This window comes from Mustela lutreola, chromosome 10 (assembly GCF_030435805.1).
Source record: "Mustela lutreola isolate mMusLut2 chromosome 10, mMusLut2.pri, whole genome shotgun sequence".
In the NCBI taxonomy this organism is placed as follows: domain Eukaryota; kingdom Metazoa; phylum Chordata; class Mammalia; order Carnivora; family Mustelidae; genus Mustela; species Mustela lutreola.
The window spans coordinates 70,885,096-70,902,122 of record NC_081299.1 but is presented as its reverse complement, the minus strand read 5'-3'; the positions used below and the strand labels follow the sequence as shown (position 1 = coordinate 70,902,122).

General features: G+C 40.2%; 1 protein-coding gene across 1 annotated transcript in view; it reads left to right on the top strand.

Annotated features, from left to right (window-relative positions):
• The window catches only part of LOC131810186 (uricase), a 30,427-nt gene that overhangs the window by 1,836 nt on the left and 11,564 nt on the right, over window positions 1-17,027 (top strand). The window contains exons 2-4 of the mRNA XM_059137824.1: window positions 7,569-7,787; window positions 10,492-10,608; window positions 10,707-10,785. Of these exons, the coding sequence (XP_058993807.1) occupies window positions 7,569-7,787; window positions 10,492-10,608; window positions 10,707-10,785 (415 nt within the window). The remainder of the gene's footprint in view (window positions 1-7,568; window positions 7,788-10,491; window positions 10,609-10,706; window positions 10,786-17,027) is intronic.

Below are 17,027 nucleotides of genomic sequence, written 5' to 3'. Positions count from 1 at the left end.
TCTTAATGCATTTAGTATTGCATTTCTAGAAGTTCAATATTTTTTTCCCCTTCAGATTTGCTTGGTCTTTTTTATGGTCTCTTGTTTTTTGCTCAAGAGAAGAGACACTATATCAAGAAGGAGATATATTCAGTTCTTTTATTTCTGTAAAACTATTAAACATGTTACTTTATATTTTATGTTTGATAATTCCAATATCCAATGTCTCTTTAGGTCATAGTTTGCTGTATATTGTTTATGCAATTCTCTCTCATGATACCTCACTACCCTGTCTGCTTCTTTATTTTTGGCTGTGAGTCCATATTCTTTGAATTCTTATCTGCGAAAATTTCTTGAGGTTGAGATAAAGTTGGGTTTCTTCAAACCCCGGTCTATAGGGCCTTCACTGAAATTTGGTCATCCTTTGAGGATTTCTGGAAGTCAGACTGCTGGCTTTACTTTTTCATTTTCAATAGCTTTTTGAGGTGATTTACATGTTAGAAAATTTATCTGTTTAAGTTTAATGTTCAAACTTTTATAGGACTGTTGATGTGCTGAGTAAAATCTAAAATATGACAGAGTGAAGGAAAAAGTTGATATCCTTATTGTGGGAGGAAGGGGGAGGGACTGGAATTATTTTGATGAAAACTGATGAGAAAAGCAACATGATATAAGTACTCGTAAAACAAAGAATTGTTCATGAAAAATGTTAAAGGAAAACCTAAATAGAATTAATGGAAGAAGACTGGACAGTTTTATTTTGTTAATTACTATCTATCATTCATAGCTTTGTGGATGCCAATCTCTTCTGGAAGCTATCCTTGATCTCCCTCAATCTGGTTTAGGTATCCCAGAGTTCACTGTATTTTTTTCAACGCGAGTCATTATCACAATGTGTTCTAATTACTTGGTTATGTTTCTGAGTCTTTCTCTCAAGAGCAGGGATCAGCAAACTGTTGTTGACCAAATATGACCCACTGCCTGTTTGTGCAAATCAAGTTTTATTGGAACACAACAACATCCATTCATTTATGCATTATGTATAACTATTTATGCTGTAATGACAGAGTTGAGTAGTTGCAACAGAGACTAGATGGTCTGCAAAGCCTAAAATACGAACTTCTTGATTTTTTACTGAAAGGGCTTGTTCTAGTGTAGAGGGTATAAACTTCTGGTATAAAATCTATCAGGGCAGAACAATGTTTCCTGGTTTGTTATTGTATTTCTTGTACTTACCATGGTGTTTATTTTCTAGAAGGAACTAAATAAATACAGACGAAGGCATGGATTGAATGAAAACAGTTTCAGATGTTTCTATTCTGAGGTTATGTGGAATTTATAATGAATTCAATCTAGACAGATAAATAAAAAGGAGTATGCAGGCAAAATCCAATTTTAAAGAACTTGTAATGTTATCTCAAAAAGGCAAATGGGTATAGTGAAAACAATCAGGCAGATCTGGGTTCCCTGCCTGACCCTGCCTCTCCAAAGTCTTCTGGTTTAGGTCCCCCCACACGAAGATTTAATTTGTAAGTGATCACCATACCCAACGTGGGGCTCGAACTCACAAACCCTAGATCAAGAGTCACATATTCCACTGACTGAGCCAGCCAGGTGCCCCTGCAACAGCCATGTGGTTTTGACCAAACCATTTAACCTCAACACTGCCAGCTTCCTTTTCTCAAGGTGAGGCTCATGATCTGTGCTTTCACAGAGTGCTCTCAGGGTTCAGGGAGAGGCTGGGTACGTAGCCTCTGGCACATGACTAATGCTTATTAGGTGCTGGTTCCTACCCACCTTGTTTCCTGTTTCTTCTGTGCCACAGTTATGCCTTCGTCTTTGCTGATGGGCTAAAAACAGTCCTTTGATGATATAGGTTTAATGACCACAAATAAACCAACATCACTCCTGTTTGCGGTCGCCCTTGCCCAGATGAAAGTCAGTCTTTGACTCCTATGTAATACCTGTTACTGAAGACACGAAGCTTAATTTTCATCCTGTCTCCAAGGGCCATCAGCTTTTCATTGTTCCCTTACTTCACAACTTAAACATCCTAACCATACACACAGAATCAATCAGAGTGAAGAATTCCCCTGCAATTTAAAACCATGACTTAAGTTCTAGAGAAAGCGATGGGCTGGACCAGGGTATTTCTCGGCATCAGTGAGTTCCGTCTGGTGCAGTGTAAGCAGAATAAAGCTCTTCAGTCTCAGCAGGGCTCTTTCCACAGTCCCCGTCTACCTGGTAGCCCCGGGACTTTGGACAGCTCACTTACATGCCATTTCTTTTAAAACAGGGATTCTTCGTCTTAAATGGCAGGGTGTTTGGGAGGAATAGATAAGATAATGTAGAGTCCAATGAATGGAATTTTAAAAATGGCATAGCAACTTAAGTTTCTGCAGTAGCATGGACTTTTCCCTCCCTCTGTAACCTTTCTCTCCCTAAAGAATGGGTTGGCCATCCAGAGTCTCATCCCTAAAGACTCTGCCTGTAGTGGGAAAGAGCATGTCATTGGGGGGCGGGGGCGCTCCCCTGCCTTCTGTCACCTAATAATTGTGTGACCTTGGCAGGATACCTAACCCTGCATCGCCCTTGGTCAAATGTGGATTAAAAATATCAACATCGCAGGGTCCTCATAAAGGATCGGAGGGAATAATACATGCTGAGTTCCTGACCCAGATGAAACCCTCGCTAAGTGGTTGCTACTATTATTTTTATTCTCAAGACTTACACATTTGGAAAGAGGTATCTTTCAGTGTATGTGTTTCAGTAAAATTTTCTCCCCACCGTGTTCCTGGAGGTCTCCATCAATTCTTTGTGGAGGCGGTTCCTGCCCCCAATCTAGAAGCTCCCGAGGGCCTTCTTCCAGTTCCCACCCTTAAGGCTACTGGCGCCGTGGAGAGGCTGGCAAGAACATTAGCATTTCCCCTGACATTTAGTGACTGAGTTTTCTCTTCCTTTGTAATAGGCAGAAGTATGAAAATCACTGGGCACCTGTACATAGAGTCTTCATTAGCTAACAGGTCACCTTCCTTCTACCGTGATTATGCATATGACTTGTTAGACTGTTTCTGAAGCATCTGCCTGACAAATCCCTTTAGAGTCACGCTTTGAACATAACTCAGGGCATATCCCTCCTTAAGAGCAAAAATAATCCACTCTACAGCCTAGAGCAACATGACATTTTCTACTAGATATCAATATTTTCCCATCTGACATTTAGTAGATCCTAGGCAGCCAAAAAAATACCAGCTGCTTCTAAGGTTATGATTCACCATTATTGTTCTTATCCTTATGTATTGTTAAGATCTGCCAAAGTGATATTAAGATTGTTCAGATGAGTACTCCTTTTTCTCATATTAGTTCAGCATCTTTTTCTGAAAACTTTTTGTTCATGAATACCCAAGGAAATAGTCAGGCAAAGGAAAAACCTGGGCACAGAACTGGAAGAACTTTTCCAGAACATTCCAAACGCAGAAAGAGAGGCCTGTCTCCAAGTACAGTTCTTCCATCATGGCAAACTGCATCTGAGTTGATTTTTATACCTGCGTTCAGTTCTAAATAGCTAAATAAACAGTGTTTCTCTCTGTCATGGAGGGAAGAGATGAGGCCTGCAGAAGCTCTTCTAAGACTTAAGAGAAAATGTGAGTCATCTTTAAATTTACAAAAGTTTTTTTTTTAATCTTTCTTAATATTTTCCACCTCAAATCTATCTTCTGGGCCTTCCAGGGGTTAACAACAGACTCCAGGTTAGAAACCGCTAGACAGCCTACATCATTTTCAGTGTGACCTGCAAATAAGACAATGCTTACTACTCCATTACAGAAGTGAAAAATAAGACTAATTTACAATCTCAGAAAGTTCTCTCCAATATTACTTGCATGTAAGTCATGATTTCTATCCCCTTATCTTTCAAGACATGTCTAAGAAAAGGGGATTGTCTTGTGTAGAGCCAGGTAAAAATTTATTCGGTCTGATGTTTCATCCAGAGTATCTCTCTAGGAAATTGAGTTACCTCTTGTAACTTTGTTTCCCAAGGGCACACAAGCTTGAGGACAGACATCCAAAGTATGAAGGCAGAAGTAGGCTTTGTCATAGGAGCAGTCTTTCTGGATTGGTGTGCAATCTGGGTATTTATCTCTAACAGTAATTGGAACCCTTTGACATTAAACTTGACATGTAGTTATTATTTATCAGTGATAATTATGACTAACATTTATTGAACACTTACTATTTGCCAGGCCCTTTTCTGAGTGCCTTGTGTTTTTTCCCACATACTCCTCACAGCAATCCTGGGAGGTGCTACTACTATTATTCCATTTTATAGATGGAGAAATTCGCCTCCACCTGCAGAGATAATAGGTGGAAAAACAAAGGTACACCCCTGCACTGCCTGATTCCAGAGCACAGAGCCCATCCTCTCAGCCACCTGCCCACTCTCCACACGAGAGCAACCTTCATATCTTACTGTACAGTTATCTTGGACAGGGATCTCTGCACCATACTGTGTTTTCTACATGGTAGGGTTCTGGCATCTACTTCTGATTTCTCTGACTATAGACTGGTGTAAGTCTTACTGAGAAGAACAGCCTCATTTCTGGTCTGGACCCATTATTTGTTCTGTCAGGTCCTGCTGAGAGACTCTGAGGCATCCCACACTGCTGTTGTTCATTCTGCACCATCCTCAGACGGTTATGTTCTTTTTCTTCTGACTTATTACCCAATCATGTGATTACTCAAGCTTTGCTCTGGTGCCAAGCCCTGGTCGGGAGCTCGCTGAGGAAGGCTGACCTCTCCAGCCCGCACCATGTGGGAGCTCCATGATGGCCGCGCTGTGTGGAGTGCTCGGTCTTGTCAGCAATGTGAGCTCTCGGTGCTGCGTCCAAGACTCTCTCTACACCCAGTTCTGCCCTTCCCCGGCCTTTGTTCTCCAGTCAGCTGTGCCTGTAATCTCCACGTTGTGGTGATCCGAGAGCAGATGGCACCTTCCCCACTTTCCCAGGAAGAGGAACTTCCTGCCCCAGGTTTGGGCTGAGGAGGCAATTCTGTATTGAAATCTGTGGGGTATCATCATTAACTATTCCATGTCACCACACAAATAGTGGAGGTGACGGTGCACAATTCATTCAGTCATGCCGCATTTGTTAAGCACCTATTTATGTTCTAGGCACTGTGCTGAGCACTGGAGTTGCCATGACAACTGAGAAAGACTGGCTCCTACTTTCATAGTTTCCCATTTTTTAACAAACCAGACACATGATGAGGCAATTGCCATATAATTTGATAAAGACTGTGATAAGGCAGTAACTCTTTCCAGAGCATATAGAAGAGACACCTACTCCAGACCTGAAGGACTGGGCAGATAACTGGGGGACGTGGCTTCTGAGACCTGACGGGTGACTAGAAGACGTTCGTCAGGTGAAGGGGTTGGTAGTTGGATGGAAGGAAGGGAAATGTATCTAAGGAAGAAGGCATAGCAAATTCAAAGGCCTGCAAGCAGGGCGACTGTGCAGAGGCTGGGCAAGCACAATGAGCTCAGGAAAGCTGAAGCAGAGTTTGAAATAGGCTGTGACAAGACATGAAGTTGGAGAGGTGAGCAGGGTAGGGAACCCGAAGGGTGGCTATCATTGACTCTGTGTATCATGTAGGAACCACTTGCTTTTCGCAGACTGAGCTACTGCAGCTTGGGTATCGAGTGGCAGGGCGTAGGACTGAGGGGTCACATTTGTTGAGTCCTGCTGTGTCCTAGGGCTGATGGACAATCTTTGAGACCTTTGGTTCTGACCCCTCGTCCTTGCCATCCAGGACCCCTGATCCAGCCAACTGCCTCCCTGCCCAGGTGGAATCTCTTTGTGGCTCAAAAGACACGTCAGAGTCTTCCTCCAACTGCTACCAGCAGTGCTCTCTACTCTAAAACCTAGTGCCTTTACTCAAAATCCCTCCTGCCATCTCCACCGCTGCTGTGCCCACAGCCAGGCCCGATGTGGCCGCTGTTGTTGGGGGTGGACCCCACGGCTCCCCAGGCACTAGGAACTGAGCTGGGACTTTCACACTCCCTAGCAACTTCTACCAGTAGGGGAGTTATCTCCGTTTGTGCGGCAGGGGAAACTGAGGGCTCAGGGCCAACAAATTATTTGTTGCAAGCCACAAAGCTATAAATAGCAAGACATAATTGGAGGTGGTCTGACTCCAAAGTCCTTGCAGCCACAAGCTGTGACTCCTTCCCTTTCCCTATTATCATTCTTCTTCAGATCCTTTAAGTCTGCTCTTTGAGTTGTCTTATTGATCCTGTTCTTGAAGATGAGTCCCTTGAAAATTGGGTCAGAGGCTTCTGAGGGACCTCTCCAAGAGTCGCCCCTTCAATCAGCAGCATGTCCTAACAGGCTCCATCCCCAAGATTCAGGACCGCCTCTCATCCCTCTCACTTTGATTAAGAACTTAACAATCATTTCTGATGCCGGTTAGTACTTTACAATTCCTCCCAGGGGATCTGGTGATGCTTTAAGTAAACAGAATCTGGGGCAGCCCTCAGCATATTGCCTATGTGCCATTAGCCGGTGAGGCTCCTTCTTTCTGACACCCCCACCCAGTGCATGTTGTTTCTGATTTACTTTTATTTTTGTCACTTTCTTTCACTACCATTTTAATGTTTGATTTTGACACTAAATAAAATAGGTTTTTCTGCCCCTGTGCTCCCTCCTGCCTCTTCTCTCAAACACCAGTAAAGTCCAGCGACAAATCTTCTGAATCCTAGCTGTGGAGACGGATGTATTTGCTAGTGAGAGCTCCGGCTCCAGATAAGGCTACTAATGAATCAATCACCGGGCTTTTATTAAGTGTCTCTTCGCTAAAAGCATAGCTGTTCCCGCAGCCAGATGGCCCTGGCTCTGCCCTCCTGGAGGTAATCTGGACCCTGTCACTAATTACTCTTCTTCCCGGCAGCAAGTAGAAGAAGCAATTTTCAAATTGTTTTTATTGATCACAGGGCATTTTCTCCAGAATATGACTCAGTATAAAAAAGAGGATATAATTATCTTCAGTTAATGTAGTCAAAAAATTTTTATGAAAGAATGGCAGTCTACATAGTGGTTTGGAGGACAAAGTCTGGAGTCAACGGATCTGGGCAGGAATCCTTGGCTCTATCCTTCATTAGCTATGTGGAGTAGAGCAAGTCCCTTAAACTCATTGGACCTCAGTTTCTCCATCTGTAACATGGGAATAATATGAGTTTATAGAGCTGTTACAAGGATTAAGTTAGCAGGAATTTATTTAAATGTTTATTTAAACAAAGTAAAGATTTCAGTCCAGGAGATAATGCTATTGTTATCACTAGCTATTATTATCAAGAAAGCCATCCACCTGTCTGTCTTCAGGCTAGCCGGATATATTTTCATCTGTTTCTCTCAATTCTCTTTCCCCCGTTAAATTTCCCATTTTTCTTCAAAGGTCGGGTGTAGTCTTACTTTCATGAATACTCTTAACTCTCACCTTTTGTAATTATGTGATTAAATCCAGGCTCGAAGAGCTCAGAGATGACTTTTTGCTTTCATTCAGGTTTCTTCAATAAGAGGACTGTGTTTTTGTTGCAGAATGACGAGGTGGAGTTTGTCCGAACTGGCTATGGGAAGGATATGGTAAGAGTTCTCCATATTCAGCGGGATGGAAAATACCACAGCATCAAAGAAGTGGCAACTTCAGTGCAACTTACTCTGAGCTCCAAAAAGGATTACGTGCATGGAGATAATTCAGACATCATCCCCACAGACACTATCAAGAACACAGTTCATGTTTTGGCAAAGTTTAAAGGGGTAGGTGTCATTCTTCGTAGACGCTGCCTATCTTGATGTGGAATTCACCGTACTATAATTTGAGGGTATCGCTTGCCTAACTGCAGTTTCCCCTTATTTTTAACCCTATTTTTACATTTAAGCCACTAATTTTTTTCTTTCTTTTTTTTTTTTAAGATTATATTTATTTATTAGACACACAGAGAGAGATCACAAGTAGGCAGAGAGGCAGGCAGAGAGAGAGAGGGGGAAGCAGACCCCTGCTGATGCAGGGCTCGATCCCAGGACCCTGAGATCATGACCTGAGCCGAAGGCAGATGCTTAACCCACTGAGCCACCCAGGCACCCCTCTTTTTTTTTTTTTTTTTAATTTCTATTCTAAAATTCTCAGCCTTACAGAAAACCTTTTCCCGCCCCACCCCTCTTAATCTCACGTCTTCTCTTTTTTGGTTCTCAACTTACTACATCTTTTAGGAAAAGAATCTTATCTGACAAATTTACATGTTCTCTCTTAATTAGGATCATTGGCAAATCAAGGCCCAGGGAGGATTTCGGAACAGAATTTTACACATTTTTGTCATACTTTTCTTTGAATCCTCTTGCTTATTTATTTTTTTTTCTTTTAGAATGGTATACATTTATAGCAGAAAGTACCATTTATCTTTCTGGTGTTACTATAGGAGAAAACCTTGAGTATACGATGTATTTTGCCCAACTTTTAATGCCTTCCTCATTTTTTCAACTCCATGACCACTTGGTATCTGTATATCACGGTAAGCGTACTCTTCAAAAGGGTCTTGGAGCAGGTGGAATCTGCCATTTTGGCACTTCACCTTCCACTTTCTTTAAGTGTGAGTGAAGCTGTGTTGGACTACCAGCAGATTTCTGGGGAACTCAAGATAATTTTTCTATTTGCTAAGCAGTCTAAAAGACAAGAAATGTAGACTGGAAAGCTTCTTTTTCTCATACTTTCACATGAAATCCACACTCAGCATGCATGAAATGATTTAATTGAAATATGATTTCCGCAAGGCCTTCCTCCTTGCTGAATCTTTCTCTTGCTACTCAAAGTGGCCCAGCAAGCGTAAACATGGCAATGGACAAAGGCATTGCTCTTCTGAAAAAATAAATTGAAAATAGGCTTTCATCCTGGGCTATAGAGGAGGGTCAGGTAACACAGATTCTTGTATTTCCTGTACTGGGTAAGAGATGCAGAAAAGTGAAGGAATGGACCTGGATATTAAAAACAATTAGAATGTATTCATTATAGGTAGAATGACCATATAATTTCTTATCCAAACCAAGACACTTTTTTCTTTTGATTTTTTTTCAATTGAGGTATAATTGGCATACTTTTTATTAGTTTCAAGTGTACCACATAATCATTTGATATTTGTATAGATGATGAAATAAATGTTTATTTTTTGAGATGAAAACTTTTAAGATTTATTCTCTTAGCTACTTTCAACCAGGCAATACAGTATTATTACCTGTATTTGCTGTGTGATACATCACATCCCCGTGACTTATTTATAACTGGAAGACTGTACCTTTTGACTTTCTTTGCCCATTTTGCTCTTCCCCACTCCCCTGGCAAATATGAATCTGTTATCTATATCTATGAGCTTGATTTGTTTCTGTTTGCTTTTGTTTTGTTTTGTTAAGATTTCACATATAAATGAGAACATATGGTATTTGCTTGTTTCCTGACTTATTTCACTTAGCATAATGCCTTCAGTTTTATCTATGATCTATGTTATCACAAATGTAAAGATTTCATTCTTTAATAGCTGAATAATATTCCATTATATATATATAAAATATATATACACCATATATAAATAGATACCATATAATTATGGTATAGATAATAAATATAAATAAATATATATGTGTGTGTGTGTATATATACACACACACATTTACATATACCACATTTTTTTATCCATTTATCCATTGATGGCTGTGTAAATTGTTTCTATATTTTGGCTATTGTAAATAATGCTGCAATGAACATATATCTTTTTGAGTTAGTATTTTTGTTTTCTAAACTAGGACACTTCTGAGAGTGAAATAAGATGTTAAATAATTATTCTGGGACAAGAGGCATAAAACAGAACTATCCTGGGGAAACCTATACAAATAGTCCACCTTAGGCACAGCCATAAATCATCTGTACACTGTGCTAAGACCATAATACATTGTCTAGAGACTATCCTGAAGAATTTGTGTGAAAATAGGCTTCTGCTTTATAGGGCAGAGAGCTAGGAATGGTCCATAGGAGCCTTGTTTGCAAAGCAAGGAAGCAGAAGTGGCCCTACATTAATGTTTTTCCTTGGGAAACTTGGAAGCCCATTGGCCAATGTCATAGAGACACAAGAGTGTTTTGGAGTATACTGTGGTACTGTAGTTGGCGTGAGTGATGACTGAACTCACTCTAAGGAGAATCTAAATATTAAGTTTCATTTTGCTCATCCATTAATTGACACATTTCTTTCTGCAAAGCATGTTTCTTTTAAAAACAGGATAGTCTCACCAGCTAATGGTGATCTATTAAATACACTTAGGAGACTTTGTGAAAGGTCTCTCTCCAGATTCTTTCAAAATCTCTATTCCTCTGATTCTAAAAAACATTTGAACAGGAAAGAGAACTCCATGGGTATTTAAAAATTATTCTTAAATGGGGCGGTGTTTCTGATCACTAGCATTTTGTTTCCTTTTACAGATCAAAAGCATAGAAACTTTTGCAATGAACATCTGTGAGCATTTCCTTTCTTCTTTTAACCATGTCATCCGAGCTCAAGTCTATGTGGAAGAGGTCCCTTGGAAGCGTTTTGAAAAGGTTACCTCAGTTGTTTGTGCTCTCAGCTTAATTAAAGAAATTGGCTTTATGATATATGCTGAAATTTTACCAGAAACATTTTTTTTTCTAATTTTCAGAATGGAGTTAAGCATGTCCATGCATTTATTCACACTCCCACTGGAACGCACTTCTGTGAGATTGAACAGATGAGGGGTGGTGAGAAAATATTTTTGATGTTTTGATTCTGCAGTAACAATTTCAGTATTTTTTTCTTCTAAACAATTCTGTTTATTAGCATTGAGGAAAACTGTAGAGAATTTTGAAGGCATTTAAATCTGAGATGGGAATGAGCATTGTGACTCTGGAGTACATTGAAAAACTATCTACTTTTTATCTTAATATAAAAATGAAATAATACATTTTGCAACAAACCTAGGAATTGAATAAGGTAGATCATTTTTATCATCTGATTCTGAGATGAAGGGGGGAAAAAGGTCCTGACTGACAAAACCCCAAATCTATGAATTTTCTGACTAGTAGTTTTTGTACCATATCATGCTATAATTATAATAACCTTAATAGGAAATAACTAGTAGATTATAATTGAGTTTCCCTGATATTTTATTTTCATACTAATAAAACCACTGATGTTATTATAACTACTATTAGAATGAAAATCATTTAAATAGGAATGATAATTATATAATTCTTTCTATTTACTAAGAAATTTAAAACTTAACTGTAGAACGTAATTACAGTAAGGACTTTATTGGTACTGATGATTGAACTTAGCAAATATCAAAATTCCCAAATCTTGTCTTCTTGGTTGAGATAGAGTAGAGTTCAATAATTGGTTATGAGTTAGATTAGAGGACCTCTAAGAACCATGGAGCCAGACGTGGTAGATAGGTCTCTACCCCAATAAAAAATGAATTTTCATGATCATCATAAATTGACAGTGTGGACTCTGAACTTCTTCCCTTTCTTCTCTCCTTTTCCTCTTTTCTCCTTTCCTTCTCTTCCTTCCCTTTTCTGTACCTCCTTCTCTTTTTCCTCTAACTCTCTTCAGTAAGAATTGGAGGTAGTACTCATAAATGTCAGAAATATTATAAAGTTAATAAAATATAAATCCCTTCTGAATTTTTTTTTAAAGATTTTATTTATTTATTTGTTAGAGAGAGAGAGAGAGTGAGAGAACACAAGCAGGCAGAGAGGCAGGCAGAGGCAGAGAGAGAAGCAGGCTCCCCACTGAGCAAGGAGCCCAATGTGGGACTCGATCCCAGGACCCTGGGATCATGACCTGAGCCAAAGGCAGTGGCTTAACCAACTGAGCCACCCAGGCGTCCCAAAATCCCTTCTGAATTCTATTGGATAATGCCTTCCCTTAGAAAGTTCTAGTGTATTATCTGTTGTTTTATAATTTCCGCTATCTGTATTAAACTCCAGGCACAGCCAGGGCCTTCTTGGTGTTTAGTTAACAATTATGTAATTATTGTCCTATAAAGGAGACTGTATAACTAGTTGTTAAATTAAGTTGAAATGATAATGATTTTTTAATACCCCAGATGCATAGCCATGTGATATACTGACTTGCTGATTGAGTTATTAGTTGAAATGTAACCTACCTTCCTTCTTCCTTCCTTCTTTCCTTTCATATGTGACTTTGGGAGAGAAAGAGAAAGAAATGTTTCCTGGTTCTCCAAGCCAGTGTTTTCCTACCTAAACCACATTGACTAGCCTCATAAAATTATAAACTCTAAACTGGCATTGTCCAACAGAAATATGATGCAAGCCACACATGTAATTTTAAAATTTTCTAGTATTCACATTAGGAAAGCAAAAAGAAATTAATTTCAATAATACATTTTATTTAATCCAGTATATGCACAATGTCCCTTAAGTACGTAAAAATATCAACTACTAACGAATTATTTCACATTCTTTTTAAAAAGTTAAGTCTTTGAAATCCTGTGTGTATTTTTATATTTACAGGACATCTCAGTTCACACTTCCCATACTCCAAATGTTTAAGAGCCACATGTGGCTAGGAGCTACCATATTGATTAGCACAACTCTCCACCAAATCATGAGATTTTGCAATATTTAGTATATTCCTCTTTTGACATTCAAGCATGTAAAATAATAGTAGGAGCTAGAATTAGATTTGGGGAGAGCTAATTAAAAAATGAGAATATGAATGAAATATGCTTATGTCATTCATTGAAATACTATTAATTCAACATTTGGATTTTGAGGACTTTTTATGTATACCAAGGCTGTAAATTCAGAGGTGAATAAGACATTCCTTGGCCCCGGTGAGTCTGCAGTAGATGAATAGTAGGAGATAGACTTGTAAAAAGATTTATTGCATTATTAGGGGTTGAAAACCACAATGAAGGAATCAAAGTTATGCAAGGGAGGCAAAGAGGTGCAAAAACCTGACTCTTCCCAGGGTAGTCTGGAAAGCTTGACAGGATAGGAGGAAATAATCCAATTGACTTTTGAAAAAGGATTCAGGACATGACGGGCATAGAAGGGGAAAGAAATGTGGAAGAAACAGAATGTACATGGGCAGGACCTACGGAAGAGTGGAGGAGGGAAACTAAAATATTTTGGACGTCGGCCTTATGCTGAGCACCATCCTGGACAAGTGAATTTAGTTTTAGTTTTAAAGGGCAAAGCATTTGAGGAATAGTAGGAAGTTTAAAGGGCCTAGTTCTTAGAATGTAAGGAGCTGAGATGAAAATGAAGAGATTGGTTTGGGTTGGATTCGGAAGCCCCTCATGTACCAAGTTAGAAAGATTGGTCTAACTTGGAGTTAGTTTTGCCTGGTGATAGAACCATATATGTTAGCCCCAGACTACAATATATTTGAAATCGAGGTCCACTGCTTAATAGCTTTGTGACTCTGAGAAAGTTACTTATACCACCTCAGTGGTTTTCATTTGTGAGATGATGATAACAGTGTTCACCTCAATGGCCCAGGGAATTAAAGGAGATACATATTAATAAAGCATTTTAGCACAGTACCTGGCACATAGGAAGCACTCTTTAAATGGAAGCTACTATTATTATTATTTAGGATGGCAATAGATACACAAGAAATGTTAGTGTGTGTGTGTGTGTGTGTGTGTGTGTGTGTGTGTGTGTGTGTGTCCTATTCAGTAATTCTGACCAAGGTTACTGTGCATTGGCTGGAGAAACAGGCCGTAGTGAGAAATTTGGGACCTTGCTGCAGAGATGGAGAAATGATGGACTCGGATGGCGCGCAGTAGGAAGTAGAGATGGAGAGGGCATTATGTGAGGCATTTCTGAAGAGTGCCGAATGGGTGTGAGGGGTTGGGTGGGGGTGGAAGGTATTGAGGAGGAGGAGTTAAAGTTGCCCTAAAGTCGGGGGCTTAGGGGAACTGACTGAGGAGAACACATATGATTAAGACGTGTTCAGGGGGAAGCTTGTGATTTGGGGAACAAGGGATGGAGATAGATTTGGAGACCATCAACAGACTGATGGTGGGTGAAGCTGTGGGCAAGAAGGAGCCATTTCAGGAAAACACGTGAAATGAGAGGAGGAAAGTGAGAGGACGAGGGGAAATTCCCCAGTTTATGGGATGGGCAGTCTGAAAAGTCAGACAGCAGGAAGGTCAGAGAGAGAGAGAAGGAAGATTGGAGAGAGTGGTGTCATGGAAGCAGAAGAAAAATACATTTCAAGAAATCAGAGACTGTATTAGGATTACAGGAACAGAACACACATGTTCACATATAGTAGCTCCATACAAGAAGCTTGCTGCTTTCTGTAAAAGTCCTGTTCAGTGCACGTGTGTGTGTGTGTGTGTGTGTGCGTGTGGGGGGGTGATGCTCTGCTCCGGGAAGTTATTCAGGAACCCAGGTTGATGCAACCTTACTTTTTCTATCCTTACTTTTTGGGGTCACGTTGAGAGTAGATCCCCTTATCAGACAACCAGGTGAAGAAAAGAGCTTGGAGGAGCAAAAAGAGGCAAAACCCCTCAAGCATAACACCGTGCCTGAGACTAGCACAGGGCACTTCTGCTGGAGAGAACCCAATCACACAGCCACACCCACCTGCACTGGTGGCTGGGAAATGTGGTCTCGCCAGGTACCCAGGAGGAAGAGGAAATGGATTTAGGAAACAGCAAGCAATGGTTGCCATGAGAAAGTTCAGACGTTTGGATTGAAAGAAGTCTGAAGGATAATTGTGCAGTTTCACAAATGGGTCACTGGTAACTTCCACAAGAATGTTTTAGCAGGGCCTGGAGGTGTTAGTGGAATGGCCAAGGATAGGGCTCTGCTGATCATAAGAAAAAAAAAAAAAAAAAAGCTGTTCTTCGCACCCTTGTTCTTTCCAGGAATTACCAGGAGCTATCATCAGCCTGAATTCTAGTTACCTGGTTGCTGCAGAATCGAAAAACTAGTCACCATAATAAGGCCAAAGCTTTTTTTTTCTGCGGAAAGCCACAAAGCTTCACGGTACCGCAGTCACGGTGGTGTTCCCAGAAACCACAGCTTGACTCATATAGAGTGCAGCGTCCCTCTGAATATCATGCAGGGCTGGCAGGGAGCAGGGTAGGGGGAGAGGGATCTGTTGCCTCAAGTGCATGTAGTATGTGTGTGGACATGTATTACGAGCATGGGTATTTTCCAGTGTTGTGTACCTAAAAATGACATTTGTACTCTGTCCCTCTTTGGAGAGTAAGGATCTATGACTTTGGGTAGCAAAGTTTAATTCTTAATTTGCTTGTGATCCAAGAGCTAAAACTGCACATATCATGAGGTAAGTCAATGAACAAAAATTGTCATAAGAAATGCCCTTGATTAGGCCTAACTGAAGAAAATAATCAGTATGTACCCCACCCTGCTCAATGCAATTCACATGCCAAACATGTAAGGAAGACTTTTGGTGAGGGGTTAGCTAGTTGGTGAGAACTGTGCCCCCTCAAACACATGCACTCCATCACATATCCAGCCATGCAACTCCCCACGGGGACTCCTCCTGGCAGGATATGTAACTAATGGACTGTATTCTTTCTTGCCAATTGAACACACATTTATAGAAAGCCTACTGAATCTCGAGCACCATTTTAGGCCCTCAGAATTGCTGTAAAACTCCCATTACACTCTTTTCCTTTCGGATCCTTGAAAGCTACATCGCTAAGTGTACTTTTACCTGTCACAGAGTCTGTTAGTTCCAAGAGTGAGTCTGGAAGAGAGAGGGAAATTTGTTCACCCAAAGGGATGACCACTGTTATGTTTGTGACTTGCCGAACTCTGAAAGAAGAGCTAGGCTTTGCACGTGGGATGCAAGTTGTTGGTTTAGGCATTCTAAGGAACCCGGATCTTCCGAATTCTTCCTCTCATGTGTTTCCCTAAACGACAAGCATAGCCTAGTCTTGAAGTCGCTGAAATGGTTGAGTCACTAATTTGGACTAAATTGGCCCCCAGACCTCTCCAGTATTTGAATTATAACTCACAATTCTTAAAAAGTCAAATTCCTCCCAATCTGACACTAAGTTAAAAATTCAGCTAAATCATAGCTAAGTAGAGGAATGGTAGATGGAGAAGACATGTCCACTAAGAGATATTGTCTTCTGGTAGTTAAAAAAAAAAATCTATTGCCATGAAGACCAGTGGGGCCTTGGAGGTGGTCTTAAGGGAGGAGGGTGATAAAATTGAAGTCCTGGAGGGAAGTTATTTCAGAGGCTGGGCAGGCAGAAGAAGTGAGAGGGAGGAAGTGGGAGACCCAGGATGGAGACAGCCCATTGCCAAAAGAGCTATGTATGTCTTTTTTGATGTTAAGACAGAAACACTCTTCAGTTTCTCCAAAAGAGCTTTTGGTACACACAAGTCTTTTAAAATCATCTTGATTACAGCCTCCTCGTACACAAGCCCTGTTAACTTCCTTCCACCTAACTGGTACCATCTTTCCCCATACAGAGTTGCACAGAGGTACCTTGCATTTTCCCTGCATGAGTGAAATGGACTCTCAAAGACAAATGATATTTAATCTTCACTTTTTCTAGCACTTTACAAGTTTGAGGTTTTTCTACTAGAATGATTTAATATAGTTTTAAAATATCCTCCTTTTAGCTATTTGTGTCCTTTTGGGAGGTGTTAAACATGGAAGCAATTATCCTCTTCATGGCAGGATTTTTTTTCTTGGCTCAATAAAGCTTTGTGCTTTTGACACCTGATGCGTAGGTAAGGAATTGGGCTTATTTTCTATTAATTTGCAGTGAGTTTCTTTCCCTTAGAGAGCTAAAGGGTAGGATGTATGCTTCTCTGAGAGATAAACCACAATCTGTTACGTGTGTAGGAGGACACTAAAAGCTAGCAAAGATTATGTTCTAGCAAAGGAAAATGTGAAAAATCTTTTGCATTACTCTATAACCATGGCAAATAAAAAGAAAAAGGAAAAAAAAAAGCTGATTAAGTGGTTTCATGAC